The sequence below is a fragment of the Eleutherodactylus coqui genome, chromosome 5, assembly GCF_035609145.1.
Source record: "Eleutherodactylus coqui strain aEleCoq1 chromosome 5, aEleCoq1.hap1, whole genome shotgun sequence".
Taxonomy (NCBI): Eukaryota; Metazoa; Chordata; class Amphibia; order Anura; family Eleutherodactylidae; genus Eleutherodactylus; species Eleutherodactylus coqui.
The window spans coordinates 167,968,578-167,996,463 of record NC_089841.1 but is presented as its reverse complement, the minus strand read 5'-3'; the positions used below and the strand labels follow the sequence as shown (position 1 = coordinate 167,996,463).

Genomic DNA, 27,886 nt, shown 5'->3' with positions numbered 1-27,886 from the left:
CGCAACACAGCCAAAAAGCGAATGAGCGAGGGGAAGCCATGACCAAGTTGCGGCTAAATCTAGCGTTTTTTTTCACCCCTTCACACGGCCGAGTGCGGCGTATATATGCCACAGCCCGGAATTCCATTGGCCGGGGAGAAATCCTTCAACTGGCTCAACAGAGCCAGCTGACAGTTTAGCAGCACTAGCTGCTTTCGCTGCTAAACCCCTTCCCCCTCCCTTTGCCAGCAGCTCCCAGCAATAGAAGCTCCCATAGAAGCCTATGGGAGCTGCCAGCAAGGGGAGAGGGAAGGAGGGAGTTTAGCAGCGCACCCTGCCTTTCCCTCCCTTCTATAGGAGCTGCAAACTGATAGTGGCCAAAAGATTTGGATGCGGATTTGGCAGCGTTTGCGCTATCTTTTCCGTCCAGACGATTTTCACTGCTAAACGTCGCCCATCTGAACGAATGCATTGAAATCCAGCGCTTCACATGGTTGCCATTTTCAGCCGTTTTATTGCGGCAAAATAGCCGTGATAAAACGCTTATGTGAATACGGTCTAATAGTAACACTGTGGGTGTATATGAGGAGCCAAAAAGACCCCATGCTGAACATTGCTGTAGACTTATCGTCTAGCTCCTCAGGTGCTGCCGCTCTCTGTCCATTCTTCTTCTAATTACACAGAATACAGTTTACCAGGCCGATCTGTCATCTCTCTTTATAAATACTCACATTCCCCATGAAATTACAACTCTGCAGCATCTTTTCTCACGACTCTGCATTGTGCTGTTCCTCTGTTATTCTTCCTGAATATATATAAAAAAATTGACAACTGGGTGTTACCATTCCCCCATCACACGGACTAATACTGCCAGCACTGATTGGGTGGTGTCAGACTGTATGAGGACACATCCCCATTTCTAGGAAGAACAACAGAGGAACGGCACAATGCAGATTTATTAGAAAAGATGCTCCACAATTCTAAGAATATAGAATGGTATTTACTAAAGCAAATGTGCCAGGAGAGCAGAGAGTTCTATAAAGTATGAGGCGCACACGGCGCTCTCACCGCCGCATGCATTGTATTCCAACACATTCTAGGTCACAGATTGTAAGCAGCAACACCGACAACGTACACTAATGTCTGCAGCACATCCCCCATTTACATGGGGAGATGTGCCCCCAATAGAGATCATTTTCTCTGCCACATGAAAGATGCAACATCTGATGAATGATGGTTTGCTGATTCATCAGGTAGTCGGCGCACCTTTCCATGAGTTGTGTAATTGGGTTTTATAGTCAATAGCTACATGAAAGCACTAAAGTGTAATTCATGCTCATTTCTTCACCTAAAATACAGAATTTCTGTGTCTTTCATGGGACTGCGGGCATTTTCTTCCTGAGTAAAGTGTATGCCCAGTTTAATTAGGCTCGGTTTTATTGCTTTCTGTACTGCGCCTATTTTCTCTGTACGCATTTTGGTAACATGCCTTTATTGCAGCTATGGTTCTTGTGCAACTGAAGAATTTCCCTGCACTATTACTATCAGGGGATTGGAGAACAAAGCTTTGGAAAAGAGACAATTATGTTTTTCTCGGTCTCTGAGAATGTTCTTGTTTTCTGAAAGTTCAACAATAACTTCCATTTTTGTTACTACTTTCCTCTTGAGGTTATGGCAGTTCCTACTTCATTGTTATTAGAAATGAAAGGTACCTAAGAGGGATTGTATGGTTGTACTGCACTGCTGAAGTCGATCGCCGGGATCAGACGTCGGGAAAAAGACTGCTGCAGGAAGACCGCTAGCTGGTGGGTCAAGTCGAAATCCTACAGCAGTTAACAGGGACTGCCAGCCTGGGATTCCCCCCACTTTATTCTCCACACTCTGCTGCGAGGTGTACATGGAGTTACGTTGGCCATTCTGAATCCTCTGCAAAGACTTTTCAACCTGTAAAGTAACAACATGTGATAGAATGGAATATGGAGGGAAAAGGTGGCAGATTCATCATTAAACATGACAGCTGACATTCTGTATACAGTATATATCATGTATACAGGAAACGCTGTCTGAGGCTGTATGTGTAAATGACAAGTCAGCATGATCTCATGTTTCCTTAACGTTTAGGTTAAAGTGCACCTTCAATTTCGGGACAAAATTTTGTCCAGGGACCAGAGGGGGCAGTTATATTACCTACTGATGGTTTTCTGTGCTAATGCTCCTCTGATCTGCTGGTTCCAGGTCCTAGTTTCAGCTTTCAAAGATGGCCAAGACAATCTTCAAACTACCCATGTTTCCCCGAAAATAAGACCCTGTCTTATATAATTTTTTGCCCCCCAAAGAGGTGCTAGGTTTTATTTTCAGGGGATGTCTTATTATACTTACCTACCAGGCTCAGTCTAGGTCGCTCTCATTGCTCTCCAGAGCTCTGACTTGCTAAGCCGTGCCATTGATTGGCCAATTCATAAATCCCGCCTCCACAACACGATGGCTGTGATTGGTTCTTCGACCGATGCTCATCTAATCAATGCAGAGCTTGATAAACCAATCATAGCCATCGCATTGGTTCATCGAACACTGCATTGATTGGTTTTCCAGCGCTGCTCAGCCAATCAGAGCAATCGCTTCGTCAAGGTGGGATTTCTGAATCCCGTAACCAGGAAGTGATCTTCTGCAGGTGACCGAGGACTGCAGGACACGCGGCAGAGCTCATTTTTATGTAATGCAGCTAGGGCTTATTTTTGTGGTAGGGCCTTTATTTCAAACCTCCCCAGAAATCCAGAAAAATCAGAGTAGGGTAGGTCTTTTTTTCAGGGAAAGGGGGTACCTAATCCCCACAGTGCATTGGTAGTGTTAGACTACCAATGCGCTATACCTGCACTCTGACTGTCCAGCAATGTTCACATGATCAGTGCTGGCCAATCAGAGAGAAGTGCACAGGGTATATTAAGTAGATAGTAAGTTGCAGTAGCCATCTTGGACAGCTGAAAATAAGATTCCAAACCGGTGGATCGGAGATATTGGCATAGAAGAATGCCAGCAGGCAATAAGCACCCCCTTCAGTCCAGTGACAGGATTGTGTTCTGAACCTGGAGGGTCCCTTTAATCTCCTGTACCTAATAAAGGCGAACATGATGAAAATGAGAGATGACTTGATCTTACCAGATGTAATAAAACCCTCAGAGCATCTCTTGCTCGGTCTGGGTTCTGGAGGATCTCCGATAGGGCTTGACCAATCAGTGATGATGTACTGTTCAGCTTCACATCACTCCCAATCAGCATGAATCCTGTATAAACAGAAGATGAAGATGAAGTCAGTGCGATGTAATAAATGCCATTATTTACATGTAAATATCACAACTATCATCTGCAGATAAGACTCATTTCTTGGGATTCGTTGCAAGATTATAAAATATGGGTTATTTTTTCTTTCAAAGGGTAATAAATAAATATGCCATCTTTGCCCTCCTTGTTGCTCTGCTTATAAATAGTGAGCGATGTTGGCCTATACGGTGTAACACATCAAAACTGCTGACGTTAAGGTAAAACTGCAGCTTTTTACAATTTCCCCCAGTACTAAAATACTTGCTGAAAACTCTGCATCTGCTTTTATTGGCCACAAGTGGCAAATTCATTGTCTACAGTATGAATAATTAACAGGGACCCAAATGAAGCAATCCATCCCTTCTCCAGTAAAAGGCTAGATTACATTTATCTGTAATTATTACCACTAAAACAGAAAATAGGAAATCCATTCCGTAAACCTCATTCTTCTGATGTTCTAGTTGTGGGCTTTTCATTCAATTTCTTAATAAACAGGTTATACTAAAATATTGATTCCAACCTTTTCCTTGCCATTATGTTTCAGTTAACATATGAGAGGCAATAAAGCAGACCTTCACCGCACTGAGGACTTCTGATCAATAATTTAATTTGCTGAACTTTCTGGATTACTGTTCAGAGGCAGATTAGTTACTGCCACAGCCGGAGCGCTGCTGCATCCTCTCTCATGGTGTGAGGCATCACCTTCATTCCGCTGGACCATTGGTAGTGGCGCTAATGCTGCCATTTATCCTGTCAACAATTAGCATCACTTGAAGCTGATATTAGGTTATTAAGAGCAAAGGTCCAATTGATTCCCATTAGGAACTGCAAATAAATCTTCCCATATTATGGAGTTATTGTTGGATTGGTATATATATATATATATATATATATATATATATATATATATATATATATATATATATATATATATATATATATATATATATATATATGTGTGTGTGTATGGTATGGTTTCTTCTATTTCCATGTTTATGCTGGAGTAATGCTATGAACATTCAATGGATAGTTGTGGGAGAGATAACCATAAGCTACTTGGGCATGTCGTACTGCATATATGCTTCTCTTGGGTTTGCAGTTCACTGACGTGTAAACCAAGCCTTCAAGGTAGCATCTGAACAGGACAAACATGAAGGGGCTTTTGTTGCAAAAACATGATTGGATTTTGACCCATGTTGATTATCTGAATCATGTTATGTCCTATTTGAAATAATAGAAATATGTGTTTTGCAATTAAGGAGGTTTTCCAGGACTTCGTATAGGTCATCAATATTTGATCGGTGCAGGACGGAGTTTTCTGACCATATTAAAATAGAAAAACTGAGGAGGGCATGGCACTCCATCACCATACATATGGCTGTGGCTGTGCCTGGTACCGCAGCTCAGTCTTATTCACTTGGGAATGAATAGGGTAACTACTGTGCAGACTGACCTGTCCCTAGTTAAAGGCTGGGATTTGCATATGACTGTCAAGGAGACAGTCAAATGGACAGAGAAAGGAACCCCTAAAGTCAACAGCATTAATGATTTCAGACCACTACCATAGCTGTATACCAGCCCTCAAAAGGGATTTTTAGTGATCACTCTCACTATCTAAAATCCTGCCTTAACAGAAAAACTCAGCCCTATTATGACTGAAATACTGAGTTTTTCTATTGAAGTAATGGTCTGAAATCATTTAAAGTTATCTAGCCTTTAAAAATGGCTCATTCCTCAGGCCACAAATATCTGACAGGTGGGAGTCTACAGGCTTGTCCCATTAACTTCTGAATACAAATATGATAATGTTTGGATGTAAACACTTAAGAAAGGCGGTGGAACTTCCAAGAGTATCGCGGCCCCTTCAATCAGCCCAATTGTATGGTTCCCAAGCAGCGAACCCCCACCAATCAAATATTGACAGCCTATTTTGAGGATAGTCCATCAGTTCTTAAAAGTTAGATAATCTCTTTAAAGGACACAACAGAATTGAGGGTTTTCCATGTGTTATTAGTTATAAATTTCACATCTTCCAACTTTTTTTCTTAGGACTCTGTGGCAGAATTAGATATATTTCACGGTCCACCATCTTTTACAGCTCATCAAGGGAACTGTAGATGTCAATCATTAGGCAGAGGGAGGGTCTGGGGAGGACTGAGCAGAGGCAGCCAGGACCAGTACAAGCTGCAAGACCACCTATAGGATGGTTTGAGGCTCATTTGCATACAGCGCTCAGCACATGAAAACACTGATATATCCATATCAACTGTACTTTTATAAGTAAAAAGGTAGGACCCAACAGCATGTCTTCATGGTACCTACGTAATATTGTCACTAGTTTATGGGGCATAGCAGTAAATTGGGTGATAGAGTTCCTTTAAGGATGTTTGGGCATTGAAGGGATTTTCCAGGGAAATGACTATGGATTACTTATCCTCCAGACATGCCATCAATTGTTGATTTAATTGGGTCCACCACTCGGGGCCCCAGCCATTTAGTTGACCAGGTGCCTGCTGTCATTGTTGCTACAAACTGGGGTAAGAAGTGAAGCTGCTGCTACAGCTCCTTCGTAGTCGCCAGCGCTTGTAACTGCAGGTGCAGCTCTTATTGACTGTAATAAGAGCTGTGCCTGCAGTTACAAGCACCGGCCACTACACGGGTCAGAGCAGTGGCTTGCATTAAGTACCTCAGTATGTAGCGGCAATGACAGCAGATGCCTGGTCAACCAATCAGCTGGGGATCCCAAGTGGTGAACCCCAGCTGATCAACTATTGATGGCCTATCCTCAGGATATATGAACAATAGCATTTCCCTGAAAAAGCTCCTTTAAGAAAATGGGCATTTGGAAGTAAGGATGATTCTAAAGACATTTGTAGAGTATAATTAGATTTTGTTGCAGATAATTCCTACTGCAACACTCAGAAAAAGTGATGACAGTTGAAGATATACTGCAAATGTAACACCAAGTAGCAAGGCAGAGTTACAAATGACACGGATAGCAGCTGCATCCAATAAAAATGATGTACAGTGTAGACACAAAGTAATTATCATACCTGCCCAGTTTGATGGATGTGAGTATTGCTTACTGCTCTGTACTGTTTTCATTGCCTCCGAGAGGGAAGCACTTGCTTTCATTCCATTTAAAAGTGATGAGTAAAAAGCATGAACAAACATTTTTGAAGCTGCAACTGGAACGGGCCAAAGAGATACAAGGACACATTGGGCCCCAGCAGCCAGGAAGGCTCGTGTTAAGCCAATGACTCCATCTGCTGTAACCTTGTTGCTGGATTCCTGGTAAGATCCCAGAACTACTAATTTAACAGGGAGCCGAAGATCTAAGACATCTGCTGCTGTCAACAGGAATTCTTGGAGAGGCGGACAGTCTGATATGCTCTCCACATCACTGGCATCGTCCTGCATTTGTAGTGACTCTGGAATAGTATAGGTGTTGCCAAAAGTGCTTTTGTTTGCCCCAGAGTTGTTTTCACTGTTAGGAGTTAGTATTAGAGCTGCAAGTTTCCATGATATGTGGGTGGCAAAGTGTACGCATTCAGCTTGGGTGAGCGCACTCATCACTTTGTCTTTTGTGGCCAAGCTGCCAACAAGAGGTTGACATCCCAACAATTCAGCCACCATGTAAGCCTCTTCTTCTGCAGTGGGCATTGGACCCCACAGCCATCTATCCATCACTGATGGGGGAAGTTTAGGGTTTCCAATAACAGCGGCCATTGAGGTAGAACTTGAGTATATTGGAGCATTCTTCCGCAAGTGTGACTGCAAAATAAATATTCAACAGTACAGTCAAACATTTTACACAAGTAGATGAAGCATTGTAAACAGCCTTTATCCTTCTCAAACACAATACTTGGGCAAGCCTGTCTTAGGCAGATCTCAATCATAGCCAAAGGTGCCATTACACCTTCAACAAATGTTGGACAAACAGTCATTTGATCAACAGCTGTGTCCACCAGCTCCCCCATACATACAAACTGCAGCCAGACAGCTCTGAGGCCAGATTATTACCTGGTGGACAAAAGGATCAGGCGTTGAAATTCAACGTTACCGGACCTTCTTTTTCCCAACATCATCTGTTGGGGGACACGTTGTGTCACCCCCATACACTTGAGTCGTTTGAACCTACTGCTACTGACCGGTTTGGACGACTTAGTCTAAAGTGTATGGGGGCCTAAAGACATAAAAGCACTCAAAAATTGCATATGTGAATCCAGCTTAGCTAACGACATGTACAATAATACCTATGGAGGGCAGCAAATGTAACAAACATTAAAACATTAATATGTAATGGTATCCTTTTCTTGAAATGATACATAATATATTGGGTAAAACGTGTACTGCAATTTCATAGGATGACTCTTTCCATACTACACAGCCATTAAACCGATCTTTACTCTGTATTGTTTAATCACTGCTAGGTTCACACGGGGCGGATTTGCCGCGGAAATTCCAAGCGGAATTTTGCCGCGGCAAATCCGCATGCGGCCGCTAATCCCGGGATTAGCCAGCCATGTGGACGAGATTTCTCAGAAATCTCGTCCACACGGGACGGCAAATCCGCTGCGGCTGAGCCGGCAGAAGCTGCCGCTGTGGCGCAGATTTGCCGACCGCAGCATGTTCATATTTTTTTTTTACGATGCGGCCGCGCTCTCCTCTATGGGAGCACCGGCCGCAGCGGAAGAGCGAGCGGTCGGGCCGTTTCAAAACCGCAGCAGGTTTTGAAGCAGCGGTTCTCCCGGCGGAAATCTCACGGTTTTTTGCTGCGGCCAAACCACGAGATTTCCATCGGGAATCCGCCCCGTGTGGACGGATTATTATTTCTGTCTTCAATTTACAGTTTATCCTTACATCATAACTTTGTCTTTTCACACGCAGCCCTGCCCCAGGTAATGTAATCATAGAAATAGACAGGTCACTGCCTCCATCATAATAAGAACACTCATCTGCTGCTGTAAACATGACTGATACATAGCAAGGAGATGAAGACTGGAGAGAACGTGCTCGGATGCCCTGTAATACACCTTACAATAACAGCATCCAGTTGCTTTGCCACGGGTAACAAGATTTATTATAAAATGCAATCTATAGATGCTGCCACTCATGGACAGGAGGAAAGTATTAGGCATGTATCAGCAATTTACTGTGCACTGAGGTGAACTAATCTTATGTACCCTTACCTTCGAATTTATGTTCAGAGATCGGATGGAGGGAACAGCAATCAGACTGAAGCGCTCATAAAGATACTCGTTTGATGAGCTCCCTTTTAAGAGAGCAAATGGAATAAGGTACAGTTCTCCCTCTAATACCAGCACCAGCTGGCGGTGTCTTCCCACAGGTCCACTGGAATGCATAAGTCCCTGTAGAGATAAAATATACAACACTCTATTAACCAGCAGATGCTATCTCCATGCAATCACATGAATAGAACATTTTAAATCAGTTACGTTTCTATCACATAATATTTAAATACTGGTTAATTGTCTTCGACGTTTGACCTTGACCAATTAGGATAGGACAAAAAGATAAAATTGTCATTAAAGCTAAACAATAGTAGAACTTTTTTGACTTTGATTTCACTCAGGACTACTTTTCTGACTACTTGTAGCAGTATAGTGGCTAGTAGTGTACTCTTATAGCGCTGGGGCCATGAACATCCATATAGAGTTGGTAAATTCTCCTATTGTATGGAATGGTTTTCTGGGTACTCAACATGACTCTCACAATCTGAAATTCTGCTGATACCTAAATAGGGTTGAAACTGAACAGATTCTATTATATGCGTACATGAGATGAAGTAGGGAGATTGAAACCTATACGCGACTGAGGATAGGAACCAGTATGAATATTCTTAACAGTATATAAAACATAGCTATTAAAGGGGTTGTCTCGCGGCAGCAAGTGGGGTTATACACTTCTGTATGGCCATATTAATGCACTTTGTAATATACATCATGCATTAAATATGAGCCATACAGAAGTTATTCACTTACCTGCTCCGTTGCTAGCGTCCCCGTCTCCATGGATCCGTCTAATTCTGATGTCTTCTTGCTTTTTTAGACACGCTTGCGCTGTGCGGTCTTCTTCCTGGTGAATGGGGCCGCTCGTGCCGGAGAGCTGGTCATCGTAGCTCCACCCCGTCACGTGTGCCGATTCCAGCCAATCAGGAGGCTGGAATCGGCAATGGACCGCACAGAGCCCACGCTGCACCATGGGAGAAGACCCGCGGTGCATCGTGGGTGAAGATCCCGGCGGCCATCTTGGTGAAGGAAGAAGTAGGAAGAAGGAAGACGTCGCAGAGCGGGGATTCGTGTAAGTAATAAATTTTTTTTTTTTAACACATCCCTTGGGGTTGTCCTGCGCTGAACGGGGGGCCTATGGAGAAAAAAAAACCGTTTCAGCGCGAGACAACCCCTTTAAGTTAAAACATATCTATTTACCTATCTCAGTGTTTCACAGCTTTTTTTGGCTTGCGGCACATGGCATCAACATTTTTTTATCTCGCAGCACCCCTGCCAAAAAAAGAATTCTCTCTCCCTCCCTTACCCTAGAAGCTTCTCACTACACCAGGGTACCGCAAGCATCTTGGTTGGGATCACTGATCTAGTTTCTATCCATTTACCTATCTCAGTGTTTCCCAGCTTTTTTCAGCTTGTGGCACATCTCCTCAAAAATGTTTTATCTCGCAGCACCCCTGCCAAAAAAAGAATTCTCTCTCCCTTCCTCCATACTCCTAGGAGCTTCTCACAGCATACCAGGCTGCCGCAACATCCTGGTTGGGACCATTGATCTAGTATCTATCCATTTACCTATCTCAGTGTTTCCCAGCCTTTTTCGGCTTGCGGCACACCTCCTCAAAAAGTTTTTATCTCGCAGCACCCCTGCGAAAAAAATATTCTCTCTCCTTCCATACTCCTAGGAGCTTCTCACAGTAGAGGGTTTCACAGCTCCCTGGTTGGAAATCACTGATCTGGTGTCTATCTTATCTATCTAGAATCTATCTCACATCTATCTATGCATGCGGATACGCACACATATACTGAATTTGCAGAATCTGACCTGTACTGTAAACCCATGTTTGAACTGCAAGCAATCTCCTTTTCATGTACGGAATTGTGATGAATATTAAAATAAACTGCAGTCTGAGCTTCCCTTGCATGGCGCGGCATACATAAGCATGGCATGATAGTCTAACACATCATATTTAGTGCTGTACTGATGCTTCCCCAAGAATTGTACAGAATTTACTGGAATCTCCGACTTGTGCTCATTTTGCATCCTGCGCTCACATCAGTGTATGTGCTAGGAACGGAGATTTAGGGTCAGCCATGCTGACATTAAGCTGCCTCGGGAGACTTCATGAGAAACCTCTTCACTTCATTCTGACAAATTGTTTACAAAAACCAATGATTCCTTTAGGGAGGCATCCATAGACCAAAGCCCATGGTGAACTTGCTCACATTCTCTCAAGCAAAATTTACCAGCATTTGCTCAATCTCTCCCTTCCCTGCACAGTATGAACTGACAAGAAGTATCTTCCCACTACTGGGAAGTGTTCTCCAGAAATATTTTCCTTCTATATTGCGTTTGACTTACTGCTCTCAAAGCATTAGCTCCAGGTAACTTTTAGCAGCTACTGTAAGTCATAGTGACAAGTGCCTAACCACAGTTCCAATTTAGAGGAAACCCCTGAGGTTTGGTATGATGCTTTATGGAAGCTGCATACAAGAGCCGCGCAAATGAAATAACAAAGAACATTTGCATTTCTCTTCCATTTACAGTCATTAAGTAAAATAAAATCCCGAAAATGAAGACCATACAAATACATTAATATTAATGAGCATGGGGAAAACGAGCCACACTGGCGTGTTCAGAAGAGGAATATGCAGATATTCATGTAAACAGGAATATAGATTTATGGTAGTAATATCATACGCTGGTGAGCTGAGGGAAGAACCGTGCATATCATTAATGTAATGTTTAATATACAGTAACGGCCCTCATTATAACACAGCAGCTAGAATGTGCCGGCTCAGCTCGATACTTCAAAAAGTCCATCCCAGGTGAAAGGTGCGGCGGGCCAAAGCCAGGCTTTCTCTGCACATTAATGTGTGTTAGAATGAAGAAAGAAGAGCAAAATAATAAACAAGAAGATAAACCAGAAACTATAAAGTTTGCAGGACATCAGACTAACGGCTCATGCCAACAGGTGTTTTTTCACCACGTATTACGCGTGTGATGCACGGCCGCGCGATACGCAGTGAATGGAGGTTAATGGACTTTCATTGATCCATGCACATGTGCGTGGAGATACAAGAAACAGATCCCAGCATGCTCTATTTCTCATCGTACCACAAAGCGTGAGCCCTATACATTTGTATAGGCAGCATATGCAAACGCTGTACATAAGCAATACATTGTGTATGGGCAGCGATTTCATATGCAAGCCCGCTATGAAACAGAGTGGGGAATTAAGGAAAAAAACAAAGTCATACTGTGCATGACCGCATGCATGTGATATGTGGGCATGCGCAGTACACTCACTGCCCATACGTGGTCTCTGCCTGCAGACCCGGTATTTACAAACACTGGCGGTTTACCGGTATGACCATGGATATGAGGTCTAAGCCTGTTCCCATCTGTGTTTTCTAGCTGCACTTTTAACTATCTTTATCCTAATCAGGTAGCTGGCATAATTATTACACTAAGGAAGACATTGAGTGTCCCAGCCGACAAACCCAACACCCCACTTTAAAAGTGCCTCATGTAAAAGTAATTAAACGGGATTTTCAGTTTTATGTAAATAAAGCTTTGTTTTAATTGAAGAATGGACCATTATGGAACATTCTTTGCTTGCTCTGAAGCAATATGAACTGAATGTCAGAGATCTCTCTTCCAATGATCCGTGCAACTGTAAACATGAGGCGCACAAATATGAACCCCATTTGAATGGGTTCATACACATGGGATGCTATGCGGGAAATAAATCATAGCATGTTCTATCTGGCTGCGTGATCTCACATCGCAGCGCCTATTATTTTCAATGGCAGAAACTCTGGGATCCCCTGCCGCGGCTGTGACAGCCTTGTTGGAGGTTCCCTGCATCCCCGAAATGATCCAAGGCAGTTTTCACATGAAAACACCTTGCATCCTTGGGGCTTTCACATGGATGGCGAGCGCGTTATGGGAGCGGGATTCACGGCTCCCTATTGCACTCGCCCGTGTGAACTTAGCCTTTGATGCATAGCTTTTCATCATGGAAGGATTAGGCTTTATTTATATAAAAAGATAACCCCCACCCGTCTCCTCCGATTTCTCACTGTTCATTACAGTGTATCTCACGTACGCTGTCATACGCAGTCTGACGTGTTTCTTTTTTTTTTTTTTTCCCACTCGGTGGCTTAGCAACACTGAGTGTAAACATCGCATATACGTAATGTAATTGCATATGTATAGCATTTAATAGGCACCCAAAGAGAACAATAGGACTCTATCACACACAATACACCGTAAAATGCTGTTCCTTTTTACATGCGTATTATGTGCAATGTGTACTAATCAGTGTACTTTCATTGACTTTGTTCCACATCACGCGCATAATACGCTATTAAATCACGTTTCTGTGAGCCTGCCCTTAGAAAGATATTTGGGTTTGGTACCGGCACACTGCAAATGACAATGGAAAACGTCACTTTTTAAGGTAGCCAGAAAGATTTTTGAAGGTAAACAAGAATAACTGCTATGATATTCATAGTTACATCTATTGTGGCAAAACAATTAGGTCCAAGCCAATTAAATTTTACAAACCAGTCGAAATTTGTCAGATTTATTTTACAATTGCCTTAGTTATGTGACGGCCTTTATTATGTGTCAAAGACTGGCATTTGGTAAATAAAAAGCATCTTAGTCATGTCCAGCCCTCCACACATAAACTAGCGGCCCGGTGGTATGGCCCTCAAACGGAAAAACAAAAGAAACCTTTCTTGTCCCTAAAAACCTGTGTCTGGTATTCCTTGTGCAGTGGGATCTCAGAGGTATATAGGGACGACATAATCTGCGTCTTCTCTGCAGGTCCCTGCATGTCTGTGAACGCAGATCACTAGTAACAGTCATTTAATAGGATGTTACCATTAAATCACTGCTATCAGTGATCTATATATGTCAACAGCAGGGAACACATAGAAAATGTGTTCCCTGCTAACTGGTGCCCACAAAGCAAAAACCTAATGAATTAATAAATATAGTAAAATTTTAAAAACCCTAATTAAAATTGAATGAAAATAAAGAAATTATCCCTCCCCCCAAAAAAGTGCAGACCTCTGTGAACCCACACCCACCAACATTAGACATTCTGCTTGACACAAATGCATTTTGCATGGTGCTTCAGACATTAATATGTTCCGCTCATGCAGAATATATATGTAACCCATAAAGATACAGTAATCATGAAGATTCTACACTAATTAGCGATCTGCATGTAGATTTATCCAAGTCATTATTATCGACTGCATTCTTGTGAAACAATCTCTAATTGTCTATGACTACTACATAATGGCTGACAATTTCACCCATTTGGCCATTCCGGCAATCGCTGAGGTTAATTGTGGTGCTTGTTTTTCTACTTGATTGATGCAAGTATAGTCTGAACACTTTCTGGTGGTTACATGGTACAAATCTGGTGCATCTCTGGGATAGCCATAGAAGGAGCATGATGCTAGGCACACATGGGACCTGGATAAGGCTTGTGTTTGACCACCATGGTCCCTATAATGAGCTGATTATATTTTCCTAGTACTTCTGATATAGTCACAGTGGCTTTCAGACAGCCTTCAAGGCAGTTGCTCCAATGACTTGGTTAATTTAATGTAACTATTGAACTTTGTATTTTCTTCTAATTTTCTGTAAACATGTAATGATGGAAGGCTGAATGCATCCTACACTGTCCTTGTGAATTATTCAACAACTAATTAATTCCAACTGAGGAAATTCTGCTGACTGAAGTGTGTGAACTGTTAGTCTTAGATCTGTCATTGGATTCCTTTTAAATACTGCGCTCAAATCTTTCCTACCCATGGGAATAATTTCCAAAAGAGATCTCTAAGGTGATAATATCTGGGAGCTGTTTTCATGAAATGTATTTAGTATGCCTTTATTAGAAAGGCAACCTTCACCAAAATGCCTGATAAGAAAATAAGGCACATTGCACAATGTCTGTATTGCGAATGTTAGAAGGGTTCACATTTATAACATTACAGCAATATCTCTTTAAAGGGAAACGGCAGGCAAAGTTCATGATTTTGACAATTACAATAAATGAGCTAACCAGGGCCATTAATTCTCCCCCTATGGTTTCTCACCTATAGGTTCTTAACCACTTCTGCCTCTGTGATGTACATGTACGTTACAGAGATGCAGGAGGGGGTATAAAGCGAGAGCTGAGCCCGCTGCATGCTTGGCAACACTCCGCCAATACGTCCCGCGAACAGCCAGCTACGATCGCAGCTGCTGGACAGCTTACATGGGAAGTCAATCCTGACTGCGACATGTAAACTGTCAGCTGGAGGCGGGCCCCCCTGACTCACTATCAGCCCCATGTGCTGAGTTTGTGGGGTACCAGTGTTTGCCATGGCAGCCCTGGGCCTAATGAAGACTCAGAGGGCTGCCACATTTTAACCAAATTAAGCCCCGTCTACGGCCTGTGGCAGGGCCTAACATACGAAGGTTAAGATTCTGATATAATGCCATACTGAAGTATGGTGCATATTGTAGAAGCAGTCAAAAGATCGCAATTTCATATGCCTGAAAGAAACTTAAAAAATGTGAAACTTTTAAAAATAAAAAACACCATTTTTCCATGTTTTCCTCAAAACAGTAAAAGAATTAACATAATTTGTATTGCTTTGCCTGAAAAAGTATGAACTATCAAAGTATCGCATTCTTTATCTCTTATGGTGAAACAATTCAAACAGTAATGCCAAAATATCGTTTTTTTTAAGTGACCCAGTCTCCCAATAGAATTTGAATAAAAAATGATGAGAGTCGTACATACTCAATAATGTTAGCAATAAAAACTACAGCTTGCCCGCAACCCCCCCCCCCCCCTCCCCCCCTTCAATGATAAAAAAAGTTATGGGGCTCTGAATATGACAATGAAAAATACCACAAGCAGTACCAACATAAGCGCCTCCTGCACATAGCAGACCCCTTTTACATAGATTGTTGGCAAAGCGGTCCTGAGAAACATATGCCAAGAATTACCTGGCTGTATGTAACGGACAGAAATATGAATAAAAGTATGCCACATGGTAAACTTTTGTATCTGCACAGAGTTGTGTTTAAAGAAGTAGTTGGTTTTGCTTTGCCATCCTGTTAGGACTGTGGGAACCTAACCTGTGCTGGCCAAATAGGACATCCTTTTGGCATATGTTTGGCCATTAATGTCTCTGAGCATGCTGATCTATATTGTGACGTGCACCACAGATGTGGGAAATCAGGGCAACCTCTGATAGCTACACCAAAAGCTTTAAAGGGCAGAATTTCACATTTTTTCAAAGTTTAGTACGTTCCTAACTTCCGAAAACATATTGCCACATTCCCAAATACACTTGTTATGTGATGTCCTTAAATTTTTTCTGACATCAGTCCTTCCTTTGGCCTTGCGGTCTTCACAAAGCAAACCAGACAGTCCTACTGCTCATCTCAGGAAGTGTTTCCCAGAAGTCGAGGATACAAAGCTCTGTGGTGTAAACTGTGCACGCTCCCCATGTGAAGTGAGGACAGCGGAAGAGCGCATGTTAAGCGTACTGCACAGGGATAGAAGCATATTTGGTATACTGAGGCAGCAGATCTACACCGCATCATGTGAAAGAAAGAATTACTGAAGGAAGTATCCTGTACTAATAAGGTGCCAACGACAAAATAGCGTGGGATATTCATTTTGAATTTTGGGAAATTTGTTATACGTGCAAACTTCGGGAGAAATTTATTTAAACTGACCTTTTGAAGGTCGGTCTTAATGTAATTTCCATTGGTGTACAATAGGCCTAATACATAGAGAAGCGCATGCCTCTTCATATATTAGGCACATTTCGGCTCCTCTGTGCACCTATGGTACTCAGAAATGTACACCATATCCAATCTGATGTATATTTTTGGTATAATTTACTCCAGCTTCTGACAAGCCACATCCCTTTTCTGTCGACGAGCAAAAATGTCAAAATTTTAGTGCTACAAGCCCAAAATTTTATTCTTTTTTTAACGCCAGGATTTAGCATAAGTCTTTATAACTGTTCCCCTTTACTTTACAAATAGGGGACAATGAGGCATATTTCTAATCCTGAGAATGCCCCTTTGAACCGATGTGTATAGGGCAACCGGTTGACCTTCCATTACTCATCTGCTGTATGTCTTTGAGACGATTAATGCTTCTTATTCTACCAGGCAGCTGACATTTTTTCAGTCTGCTCTAAACCTCAAGACATAACTTGATCCTGGGACCTCCGCTATATCCAGAGAAGCCTTGTGTCTATCAGTAGCAACTTTCACATTGCCGGCGTTGCATTTCTGTGCCTTTGAAGACCTTAAACATGATCTGTTTACGTCCAGAACTAAAAACGATATGACCAGCTCAACAGTTTTGGAAAATTAAAGAAATTAGTGTTTGGCAATAAGCTAAAGTCAGATGGACTCAGCCGGAGCCTGGAGCGCAGTCCTTGCTTACATAATGAGGTTTATTGTGAGAATTATGTAGAACCCTTGACTTGCATTGTCTTCATTTGTTTTTTTGTATTTCCTCCATAACCACATGAGACATAAATTATTTTTCAGCTCATATCCTACAGACAAAAATATATATTTTTTCTTGTTTGGATGTTGGAAGCTTTACAAATGAAGCATTTTATCCTTGAGGGATGAAGTGGGATTTGATTTAATTTTTTATGATGTTTCATGTTGTATGCTGTGTGCGTCTTAAAGATGCAGTCAGTGAAAGTGTTGCTTCATTTATGACAGCAAAGGACACAGTGCTTTGAGAAACCATAGTGTAGTTATCACCCAAGGCAAAAATTAAATCAAATACTGGTATAATGCCAGAGGTATGATAGAATTTTCTAATGTTCAGCGTGTGTAGATTAAAGCTGCTAACAATTACATTTTAGATAACCGTAACGCTGCTCTTTGATTACTTTGGAACCCAAATGAAAGTGTTGGCGTGTTTTACATCTTTAATTTCATGTCATTGTTGGAATGTGATTGTTTAATATTACTACTAATCTGCTTTTTTTGTCTTTTGTTCCACAAGGCTCCTATCACATGTGTGGCAGGGAGTTCCGTTTTCTGTTATGGGAGCAGGAAAGGCGAATCCCGTGGCCGAACGGATCCGTCTTATGACAGAACCGAACAGAGACGAACGGACCCCATTGACTATAATGAGGCCCGTTCAGTTTCCATTCAGCTGCCCGACATTTTACTGGAGGAAGAAAAAGGACTTTATTCTTCTGGTATTTTGTGCCAATGCAGATGTGAAAGCAGCCTTTATGTTCTAAATATTAGAGGAAGACACATATTTTTGATCATCTTGACTATAATAAAGACACCACAGGGAAAATACATTTACAGTATGGTTGTGGTGACAGTAGGACCCCACATTATACGCTAAAAGTACATGGCTTTTACTGCATATAACAAAAAGGGTTGAACTGTGTGAGCTTTTCTAATACTCAAATGCTGATATATAATGTGCAAATGTTCAGTCTGTATGAATGGTGTAGGTATATAGAGCTCCACACAGCAGGATCACAACTTCCCTCTTTCTACTGGTTACACCTCCAGCTACTTGCTTTCTTTGCTGCCTGACCACACCGTTGACTTGTTTTACGGGTTATTTGTGCAGACAACTGATTGTAAGACAACGGATTGTTTGCAGAGCTTGTAGCAAAATTAAACCCCCAAAAGCATCAGGATTCTGGCAAAAACAGAGGGGTGGACCTTTGCACGGACCCCAGACAGGAATCTGTACTGTCATTGTATCTTATATTATTTCTATAGCTGCCATTGCTTTTGTATAACCAACCACTACTGAACTAGTAGTGCCCGGCTGATTGAAAGCAGAGTGTTTGCAGAACTTGTAGCGTAAAAATAACTCAAAGGGAAGCGGGATTGTGGAGAAAAACTGAGGAAGGAACATCCATCCTAGATTGTTGCTAGAAGACAAGAAAAATCAAATTTTGTTCTGCAAATTCATTCAATATTTTGATTACATTTGCTCTGCCACCATATGGAGTGTCCATACCTTTCCCAAGGAGATTGTGCGCTGCACCATGCTGCTGTCTGCACAGTAATCTTTGTTCCTACCACCTGGTCACATGTACTTCCTCAGCCTAACCACGTAGAGATCCTTTCTTGCGAGACACTCAATAGTCCCTGCCCATATGCACAATACCTGTCACCAGCCAACGTCACTGGATGGCACAACTGGTGTCACTGATGCCATGGCCACAGAGATGCTCCAAATGCCGGATGATCCGATGACCCCTCAAGAAACTTCAGGCTGAAGTCTTCAGCTGTGCCCGGCGCTCACGTTCAACACCAAATCTATCAATCACTGCCATGGCGGATAGGTAACTGGCCACATTTGACAGTCTTACAGTAGGGGGTTCCAGGGAACCAGGAATCCTCCCTGCATGCACCCCTGTTCTAGAAAATGGGCACATATTTTAGGCTGATCTGATATATGTAGGAAATGTACCAATTATTAGTCATTTTAATGGGAAATGTCTCTTTATTGGTAACAAGTAACCACATCTGAAAAAAATGCATAGAGCTACATGGTACAGTGACTTTATCTGGCATAATATCAGTCAAGGTCTTGTCCATGAATTACTGTCACAGCATTAAAAGAACATCAAGAGAAAACTGAAATCGTATTACAAAAGGTTTTCCCCCATAAAAAAAGAGGAAAAATTTGTCAAGCTTCATTCTAGTGAGGATCTGAAAGGAGACATATTAAGGCGGGATACTCGACTTGCCAAAATGTCCACTGTTCAGTAATAAGACTCACCTTTAATGCTACCGACCTACTAAATCACATTCAATCATGTCATAAAGCAGGGTGAAATGAAATAAGGTGTATTCTTCCATAAAGTGCTCCGGATCACTCCTCTGAGTACTGGTTTTAGTATCAAGAATAGAGAACTAATTCCAACATAATATTATACAACTTCAAATGCGTCCCCATAAATCTGAAATGTTCTTTAAAAGCTTTCTCCTCTCAAGCATATGGTAAAGTTACAGTGCCGTAAACATATGTGGCTAGAATGTAAAGCTGCATGAATAGAACATGATCTCATGCACTCGATCATTTCTATTTAGCCAAAACAATATTTCACGCACTTCCGAGATTGTGGTCAACCTAATGAAGTCCAGGCAATGAGCTGCCATATAAATGGATGGTAACTTTATACACAGGTGTTAATGACACATACGCAGAAGAGGGGAGCAAATGAGATGCAGCATGTGTCTTCTAATCCTGCTAAGTGGGGCTACATATGTATTATAGTCCGATGTGTTAGATTTTGGCCGGAAGATGTTTCGACAATTTATATCTCTAACAGCTCCCTGAATCACTGTGGGCTATTGATCCATGTTAATATTACAAATATTGGATGTAGGAAGCAATCTGTTTTTTCCCCCCTGTGAAACATAAATGTTAAATGTTGTACACTGGGGTCTTTTCTTTTCCGACATCCCAATCAATACAAGCATCTAACCAAGGACACATTTAAGCAACCAGCTGAGCTCCGAAGCAATACAATGCCATGCTGTATATAAATGTGTTCTTGCTTTTCTGTGGGGTCTATAGGTTTGAAAATATATATTTGCTTTCCAGAAAACATAATAACACAGAAATCCATGTGCTTCATTATATTTGTAAGATTATCGGATAAGACGTAAGGTTTGAGAATATGACCCTGGATAAAGAACTGAACCACAACAATGATGTGTTCTGGCTTAGTATGGAGAATACACTGTTTTGCAGTCAAAATGTTTTGTCCAAGACTGTATAGATTTTAATATAAATAGGCAGTAAGTCATTCAAGAACTACGATAGAAAAGTAAATCAAATAGTACTAATAATACTTAGACTTCTTTATATAAAACTCATCAGTCCAGGCACCTCATATAAATCACATCGTATTAATAAATGGTCACGTTTTTATGAAAACTAGCTAAAACAATGACTTTTATGCAACTTTTAAATTACGTTCAAAGGGGTTGTACTAGAATCACTAGTGTAACTACAGGGGATGCAGTTGCACCCGGGCCCAGGAGCCTTACAGGGCCCAGAAGGCCTCTCTTCTCCATATAAGAAGCCCAGTACTATGAATAAAGCATTATAGTTGGGGGCCCTGTTACAGGTTTTGCATTGGGGCCCAGGAACTTCAAGTTACGCCTCTGCGTTAAAGGGTTAAGAGAAATTGAGGGGCCCCAGGATAAATTTTTGTACCCGGGCCGATGAGCCTTTAGAATTACAAGTTATCTCCTATCCATAGGATAGGTGATAACTTGCTGATTGATATGGGTCTCACCTCTGAGATTCCCACATATTCAGAGAATGGGAGTCTCATGTCCCCCTCTTCTCATCATTGCTGGGATGCCTCTCTTACCCATAGTGACATCACAGTTAATGGAGCACTTGTCAAGCTTGCTGTTCAGCAGTCTCATTGAAAATAAATGGACCTGCAGCATACTTGTGTGGCTGTTACTCCATTCATTCTCCTCCTTACCGCAGGGGGTGCAGTAAGCCTGCAGTGAGGAGGACAAGGGACATGGGACCCCCTGGTTTAAAGAGCAGTGGGAGTCTCAAGTGTTAGACACTCACAATCAAGTTATCATGTGGATAGAGAATAACTTGCAATTTTGGTACAACCCCTTTAAGTCACCATTTGATAAGTTTTAATACTCAAGATGTGCTGCTGCTTGCGTAAGCAATGAATTATTCACCAAAGCAGAGAAAATCAGTTATCCACTATCTAAAAAAGATGAAGACTCACCGTCTACTCATCAGTACAATGACATATTAGTCCACATTGGCTGTAAATAAACCTCTAGATTGTGCAAACTCATAGGCTGTTGAAGTTGACATCCCAGATGGTCCCATACATGTTCTATTGGTGATAAATCTGGTGACCAGGCAGCCATGTAAGTGTGACAATGTTGTGAAGACATTCCTGTGACCCCCTTGTGTGTGCGGCCGAGTATTATCCTAATAGAAAATGCCTCTTGGAAGTCCTGCCATGAGAGGAACACATGTGGCTACAGGATGTCCAGAACATATCGCTGAGTGGTCATTGTCCCTCATAGCACTATTACGGGTGACAGCCTGTTGTATGCAATGGCCCCCCAGATCATCACACCAGCAGTGGGGGCAGTGTGCTGCTGCCCAACAAAGGCAGGATTGACGCGCTCACCCCAAGGTCTCCAGACTCAAACACTGACATCCGTACTCAAAATAAACCTGGATTGGTTACTAAAAACAACCGAGTTTCACTCTTTAGCAGTCCAGTTTCATTGTTCATGACACCACTGCAAATGAAGGCGACTGTGGGTGGGTGTCAAATGCAGTACCCGTAATGGGTGCTGTGAGACCAAATGTCCTGCAGCCAAGCACCTAGAAATGGTTCTGACAGACACAGGGGCCTGTAACGATGGCGCCACCTGTCTCTGGATGGCGGACAATGAAACAGTTGGAGCTGCTCGCGCTTTTTAGACGATAAGACTATTCTCTCTACTGATGGTCTATCGAGGGCATCCTGAGCCTTATTGCATTGTATGCATGCCTTCAGGCATCCAAGGGTACCAAAACCTTCTAACAGTCTGGTCAAAATGGCCCAGTTGGTGGGCAATTTGTCAATACAACCATTCGGCTTCTCATACTCTAATGATGAGCACCCTCTTAAACTCTATTAACTGGGCAAAGTCTCTTCAATTGTGTCATAGAGGCATCTAGTGGTCAACAAGCTCTACACAAGCGGACAGAGATGGCTACTACACACAAGGAGCCACTGAGAGCCTCTCTATAGACCAACGCTGGAACAACTTTCAGGGCCTCAGGTGGCAGGAAACCCTTCATCTAATCACACCACAACTCTAATTTGAGATGTAACCGCATGCCAAGTTTTTTAGCAAAACGACAACTCCTTCTAGGTGCTTGATGCTTTTTACAAAGAGTAAATCTAGTGAATACCCTACTTCTACCAGTTATAGCATAACTGACAGGATATATTGGTGCAAAGCTATAAAACCTGTTGATTAATAATTTAGCTTGTCTTCATTTGGAATTCTAAGACCGTGAACACTGCTTTTTAGTGCCCCTTCACAAGAACATATTGTTACAGCGTATTACATGTGCAGGTTTTGCATACATAATACGCTGTACCAATCTGCCATAGGCTTCCATGTTGCTGCTCAGACATACTGCGCAAAATACGTGCGCAATAAAGATTGCAGCATGTTTTATCTTGGCACATATTACGCATGCACATATGTCAAGAATAGTGCATGGCTATCGGCAGCATGCAGCAGGTATGCAATATCATTGCGTACTTGCTGCGGGATGCATGACTGTGTCAAGCGGGCAGCATGCGGCGAAATACGCTTGTATGAAGCCGCCCTTATTTGTATACTGAATGCACTGACCCAATATTGCCTGGTAAGGTACTATTTAATAACACAGTGTTCTTGTACAGTCTGAAACAGGGAAGGAAATGAAGCAGTATGTGTTAGCGATACTGGGGTGAATGCGGAGAGTAATGATGTCAGGGCATCACTGTCTACATGTAGCATATGCATCTTTCTGACAGCATGGCACAAGTACAGATTATCCTCCAGCGCAGAGAACAATGAGCTCTGCTGTGTTGTTGTGCTGCCCCCTACTTACTAACTTGTGCAAGTTTTACTGTGCAGATTATGCTGTTAAGGAGAGATCTCCGAGTGGATTTACTATGAGAGGGTAATAAATCTTACATTTAACCTCCTGCTCCTTACAACAATCTATTTTCACTGTCTGGATTTTTTTCTAGGCGACCAAATGAACAATGCAAAGAAGCGCAGACACGGTACCTGTACAATTATTATATGGGCGCTGTATACTACACAAAATAATGGAAACCGTGACCTGGTATTTTATAGAATTAACTCCTTAAGGACCAGGCTGTTTTGTACCTAAAGGACCAGACACTGTTTAAGGCTTTTATCCATATGGTGGTTTTATGGCCCTATTTTTTTCGTCTTCAGCTGTGTTTTTTTTCTGTGACATATAGGGCGATTTTTAAAATATTTTTTTTCACTGATTTTTTCCCCCTCTTTTTTAGTTTTAGGGCTCAGTCAGACGAGTGTTTTTTCACGCATGTTAGGTGCGTTTGTGATTCGTATCTATTAGAACAGATGGTTTCCAATGAAAGCAGTTACTTGTCCGTTTTTTTACAAGCGAATAAAATTCGCATCTGCAAAACATAGGACAGCATTTTGCGATTCACACACGATCCTAAAATTTACACATATAGTGCAGCCCAATTAAAAGCAATGGGAGAGGATCGCTATGCACTGCTACTGCTGTGACAGCTGCAGCAGGGAGTTCCTTGGATGTGAAACCCCTGGATACTGTCACATCCAGGGGATTCACCTTGTTGTCAATGGAACCGGGGCCAGCACTGCTGCCGCCCTATTGAAAACATACAGAGAAGATCGCGCTCCTCTGCCACAGCTGTGACAGGGAATGCCTTCAGCCCCACGGGGAGTCCCCTCATCACTGAACACTGTGACAGCGCTGTCACTGTGTTCAGCAATACGGGGACTCCCCGCGGGGATTAAGAATTCCCTGCCACAGCTGCCACAGCTGTGGCAGAGGAGCGCGATGTTCTCTCATTGCTTTCAAAGGGGAGGCAACAGTGCTGGCCCCATTGAAAGCAATGGGATGAAGGCAACCCCGCAGGGATTTTCGAGGAAGGGCTTGAAATGTAAGTCCCTCCCTGAAAATAAGCCCTAGCTGCTTGGAAAAATAATAATAAAAAAAAAACCCATCATCTCTCCGGGGCGTCTTCTCCCCAGGTCCCCTGCACTGTTCTAAAGTATTTTCTTCTTGGACAAGATTTAAAAATGCCCAACTCCTGAAGGTGCTGCCTCTGATTGGCTGAGCGCTATGATGATAAATGCATTCCCTGTCACAGTTGTGGCAGAGGATTGTGATCTTCTCCGTATGTTTTCAATGGTCCGGCGATGCTGCCGCCGGCCCCATCGACAACAAGGTTAAACCCGTGGATGTGACAGCATGCAGGGGTTTCACATCCAAGGAATCCCCTGCTGCAGCTGTCACAGCCATAGCAGGGGATAGTGATGGCACCGCACTTTTATGTGCAAATTTTGTATCATGTAACCGCACAAGTGCAAATTTAAGGGCTTATTCGGACAGGCATATATCGGTCGGGTTGTCATGGCTGGCCGATATACGCTGCCCCTCTCTGCAAGGGGAGGAGGCGGGCCAGGAGCTAGTGCACTGAGCTCCTGCCCCCTCTTCGCCCCTCGCCACTGTTTGCAATGGGAGAGGGCGGGACGGGTAGAACTTAGCAGTAACACTTCCGCTTTCTCTCTTCCCTACATAGTGCTCTTAGAGCACTATGTAGTCTGAAAAGGAGAAGGCAAAATAAGAATCCTCCAGGTCCTTGGCTATGACTAAGAGCCGAGGACCCGAACTGCTCTTGTTTAATTGCAGGAGCAAGAGCTTTAATTCCACGCTGTACTTTTGTTATTGGCAGGATTAAAGCCCAGAACCGAGCACTGTAAATTTATTGCACTTGGTTCTTAAGGGGTTAAAGGGGTTTTCTAGGCATTTAACCTGTACTGATGACCTGTCTATTGAAATTAAAGGGGTTTTCTAGGCGTTTAACCTGTACTGATGACCTGTCTATTGAAATTCATGGGAGTTATACCTTGTATGGCACTTCCAGCTCCGACTCCAATGCAGACGTTTGGCCCTGCTGCAGTAAGTACAGGTGCTGAGATCTGCTGAGGATAGGTCATCAGTACTGAAAGCAGTTAAATGCCTGGAAAACTTCTTCAATGTTTAGACAGACTTTCACTGCTCCTATAGAGGGTTACAGTGATACTTAGGCAGACAATCTACACTGAAACTGACCACTGAAGTTATCTCCAAAAAACAGGCCGTGCTAAACGGTATTATTCATAATACTATAAGAACTGTCAAAGGAAATTTCCCATTGATATGTTTGGAAATAAGATTTCAATAAACTTCACGTTTTCCTATCAGCACCTGACAATTATACAGAGACGAGCGGAGCTACATATGGCACTGCTTATCTGTTCCTGCAGAAAAGGTCTGTCATGGATCATTTGTGTAGGAAGTTCCTGTCTGTGACAACAGTAGGTAGTGCTGGCGCTTTAAAAAAAAAAGGTCTTCAGCAGCTGCAAACATCCAATTACACACCCGAAATGCTGCAGATGTTTGTTTCGAAAAAGATGAGATTGTTTCATACCAATCAAGGGTGGTCAGGAATCTTCCCATTAGGGCTTATTCAGACGACAGTATATCATTACAAATAGTGCAGAGGGGGTGGAGAGTTGGTGGAGAGGGGGCAGCAGCTCAGAGCACTGCTCCCGACTCTTCCAGCCTCCTCCCCCTGCAGAGAGGGACGCCGTATATCAGCCGGCGTGAATATGCGGCCGATATACAGTCGTCTGAATAAGCCCTTAGGCGGTATTTACACAGGGCAGTTGACATTTGGTTTTTCATGTGGTCGCAGTAAATATCACAGTCACACCAACAACAGCACCAAATTGCAGCAAAAACCACATGCAGATTTGGAGGTTTTAACCACAGTTCAACCATCCCATGTAAATACAGCCTTGACTGAGATACAGTATGTATTATACAGAATAAAAGATATAGAATAATGTGCTCTTCATTGTAAATGATAAGAATATTATAATTTGTATTTTTTTCACCTTTATTTGTTTTTATTTTTTGTTACATTAAACTAGTAAATTACAAGGTAACATTTTGCAAACCCCTCCACTCAGGTAAACGGAACTGGGCAGCAGTACCAGGCAAAGTCACTATAAAGTATACAAAGCTGTGCCCAATACACAATTAAGAGGCCGCAGCACTTTCCCTGTTAAATCAGTGAAGGTGCAGGAGGTCAGACACCCATATATATGATATTAATGGTCTTTAGTAAATATAAACCAGTATAATGAAGTCCCCAAAAATCATTTAAAGTGACCCTCTGGTCCTGGAGAAACAAAGATGGGTGCATTGCTTCTCTGACTACTAATGTACATTGTGCATTAGTCTGCATTGGTAGTCGAAAGGCCCTTTTACATGCAAAGATAATCTTTCAAATGACTGAAAAATTGAAAGATTTAGATATCTAAAAGCATAAGGTATTAATGGCCATTTACATTTTATCATCTTCATTTGCATGTAAAAGGACTTCCAGAAGCTGTTTGTAGAGCCCAGTGTGTGTTTAAACACACACCCAGCAGCTGCTGACACATTCCATTGTTGTCCTGGGGCTGGTGTAAATATGCCGTGGAGAGAACATCATGCAGTCTTTTGTAAGTTGAGCAAAATACATTCAAATGGAATATATTTTCTCAGTCTCTCAGCGGCTGAACAATGGATTTTAAGTGCAACTAAAATCCATCATTCAAACAAAAAGTCCACAATGCCCGCATTTACATGTAACAATTATCGCTCATTTTTGGCCCTTTGGACGCATTTGGAGCGATAATTGTTGCATGTAAAAGGGCCTTAACACACTACATGATGTTTTGATTGGCTATTGCTGTCCACATGAGCAGCACTGCCCATTAGGAGCAGCATGTAGTGTCTTAGACTAATGATGCATACTAAAACACAGTTTACATCAGTAATCATCTTTGTTTGCCCAGGACTGGGGGATCGCTTTAACTCAGAGATGTCTTTGCTAATTGGTAGAGCATATATACTATACATATACTCTTCTTCTGGACGGCTGGTGGGCACTGGCAACAGGGATACTCAGGAAATCCTAGTGATTACATGACTGAGATTTTCTGATCTGGATAGCAAGATCTGATAAATATATTTCCCTGGCATGTAGATTGAGAGCCTCTAAAGCTGATAGTACATGATTTTAGATTAGATTTATTTAGAACATGACGCTTGTATTACATCCATCTAGTCAAAAGGGGAATAGATGTTGGAGAAGGGGCAAGCAATGGTGGTGCGAGTATGACCCCATAATGTACCTTCGGAGCTCCTAAGCATTTCTTGCTGTATTGACTAATCTATTGATTCTGCTAATACAATCTTTACATATTTCCCCTTTAGACCATAATATTATACTTATCCGTATTCTTATGTCTGTGATATTTTAGAATAGAATACCTCTGTTTTGGTAACATTTCAGAATAAAAAGACTGTTCCTGTCGCAGTGCATGGAAACAATAGCAAAGCTCCAGTCACTAAGAAAGGACACTTCTGCATTGTTTTCAGCCGCTACTTTGTGCCTAGGCTCTATAA

At 42.2% G+C, this 27,886-nt stretch overlaps 1 protein-coding gene across 3 annotated transcripts in view; it reads right to left on the bottom strand.

Annotated features, from left to right (window-relative positions):
- Positions 1-27,886, bottom strand: part of TTC28 (tetratricopeptide repeat domain 28) — a 543,332-nt gene that overhangs the window by 10,853 nt on the left and 504,593 nt on the right. For all 3 annotated transcript variants that reach the window (XM_066603685.1, XM_066603686.1, XM_066603687.1), the window contains 4 exons: positions 8,490-8,669; positions 6,351-7,071; positions 3,136-3,260; positions 1,692-1,923 (listed from right to left, as the gene is read on the bottom strand). In XM_066603685.1, the coding sequence (XP_066459782.1) occupies positions 1,692-1,923; positions 3,136-3,260; positions 6,351-7,071; positions 8,490-8,669 (1,258 nt within the window). The remainder of the gene's footprint in view (positions 1-1,691; positions 1,924-3,135; positions 3,261-6,350; positions 7,072-8,489; positions 8,670-27,886) is intronic.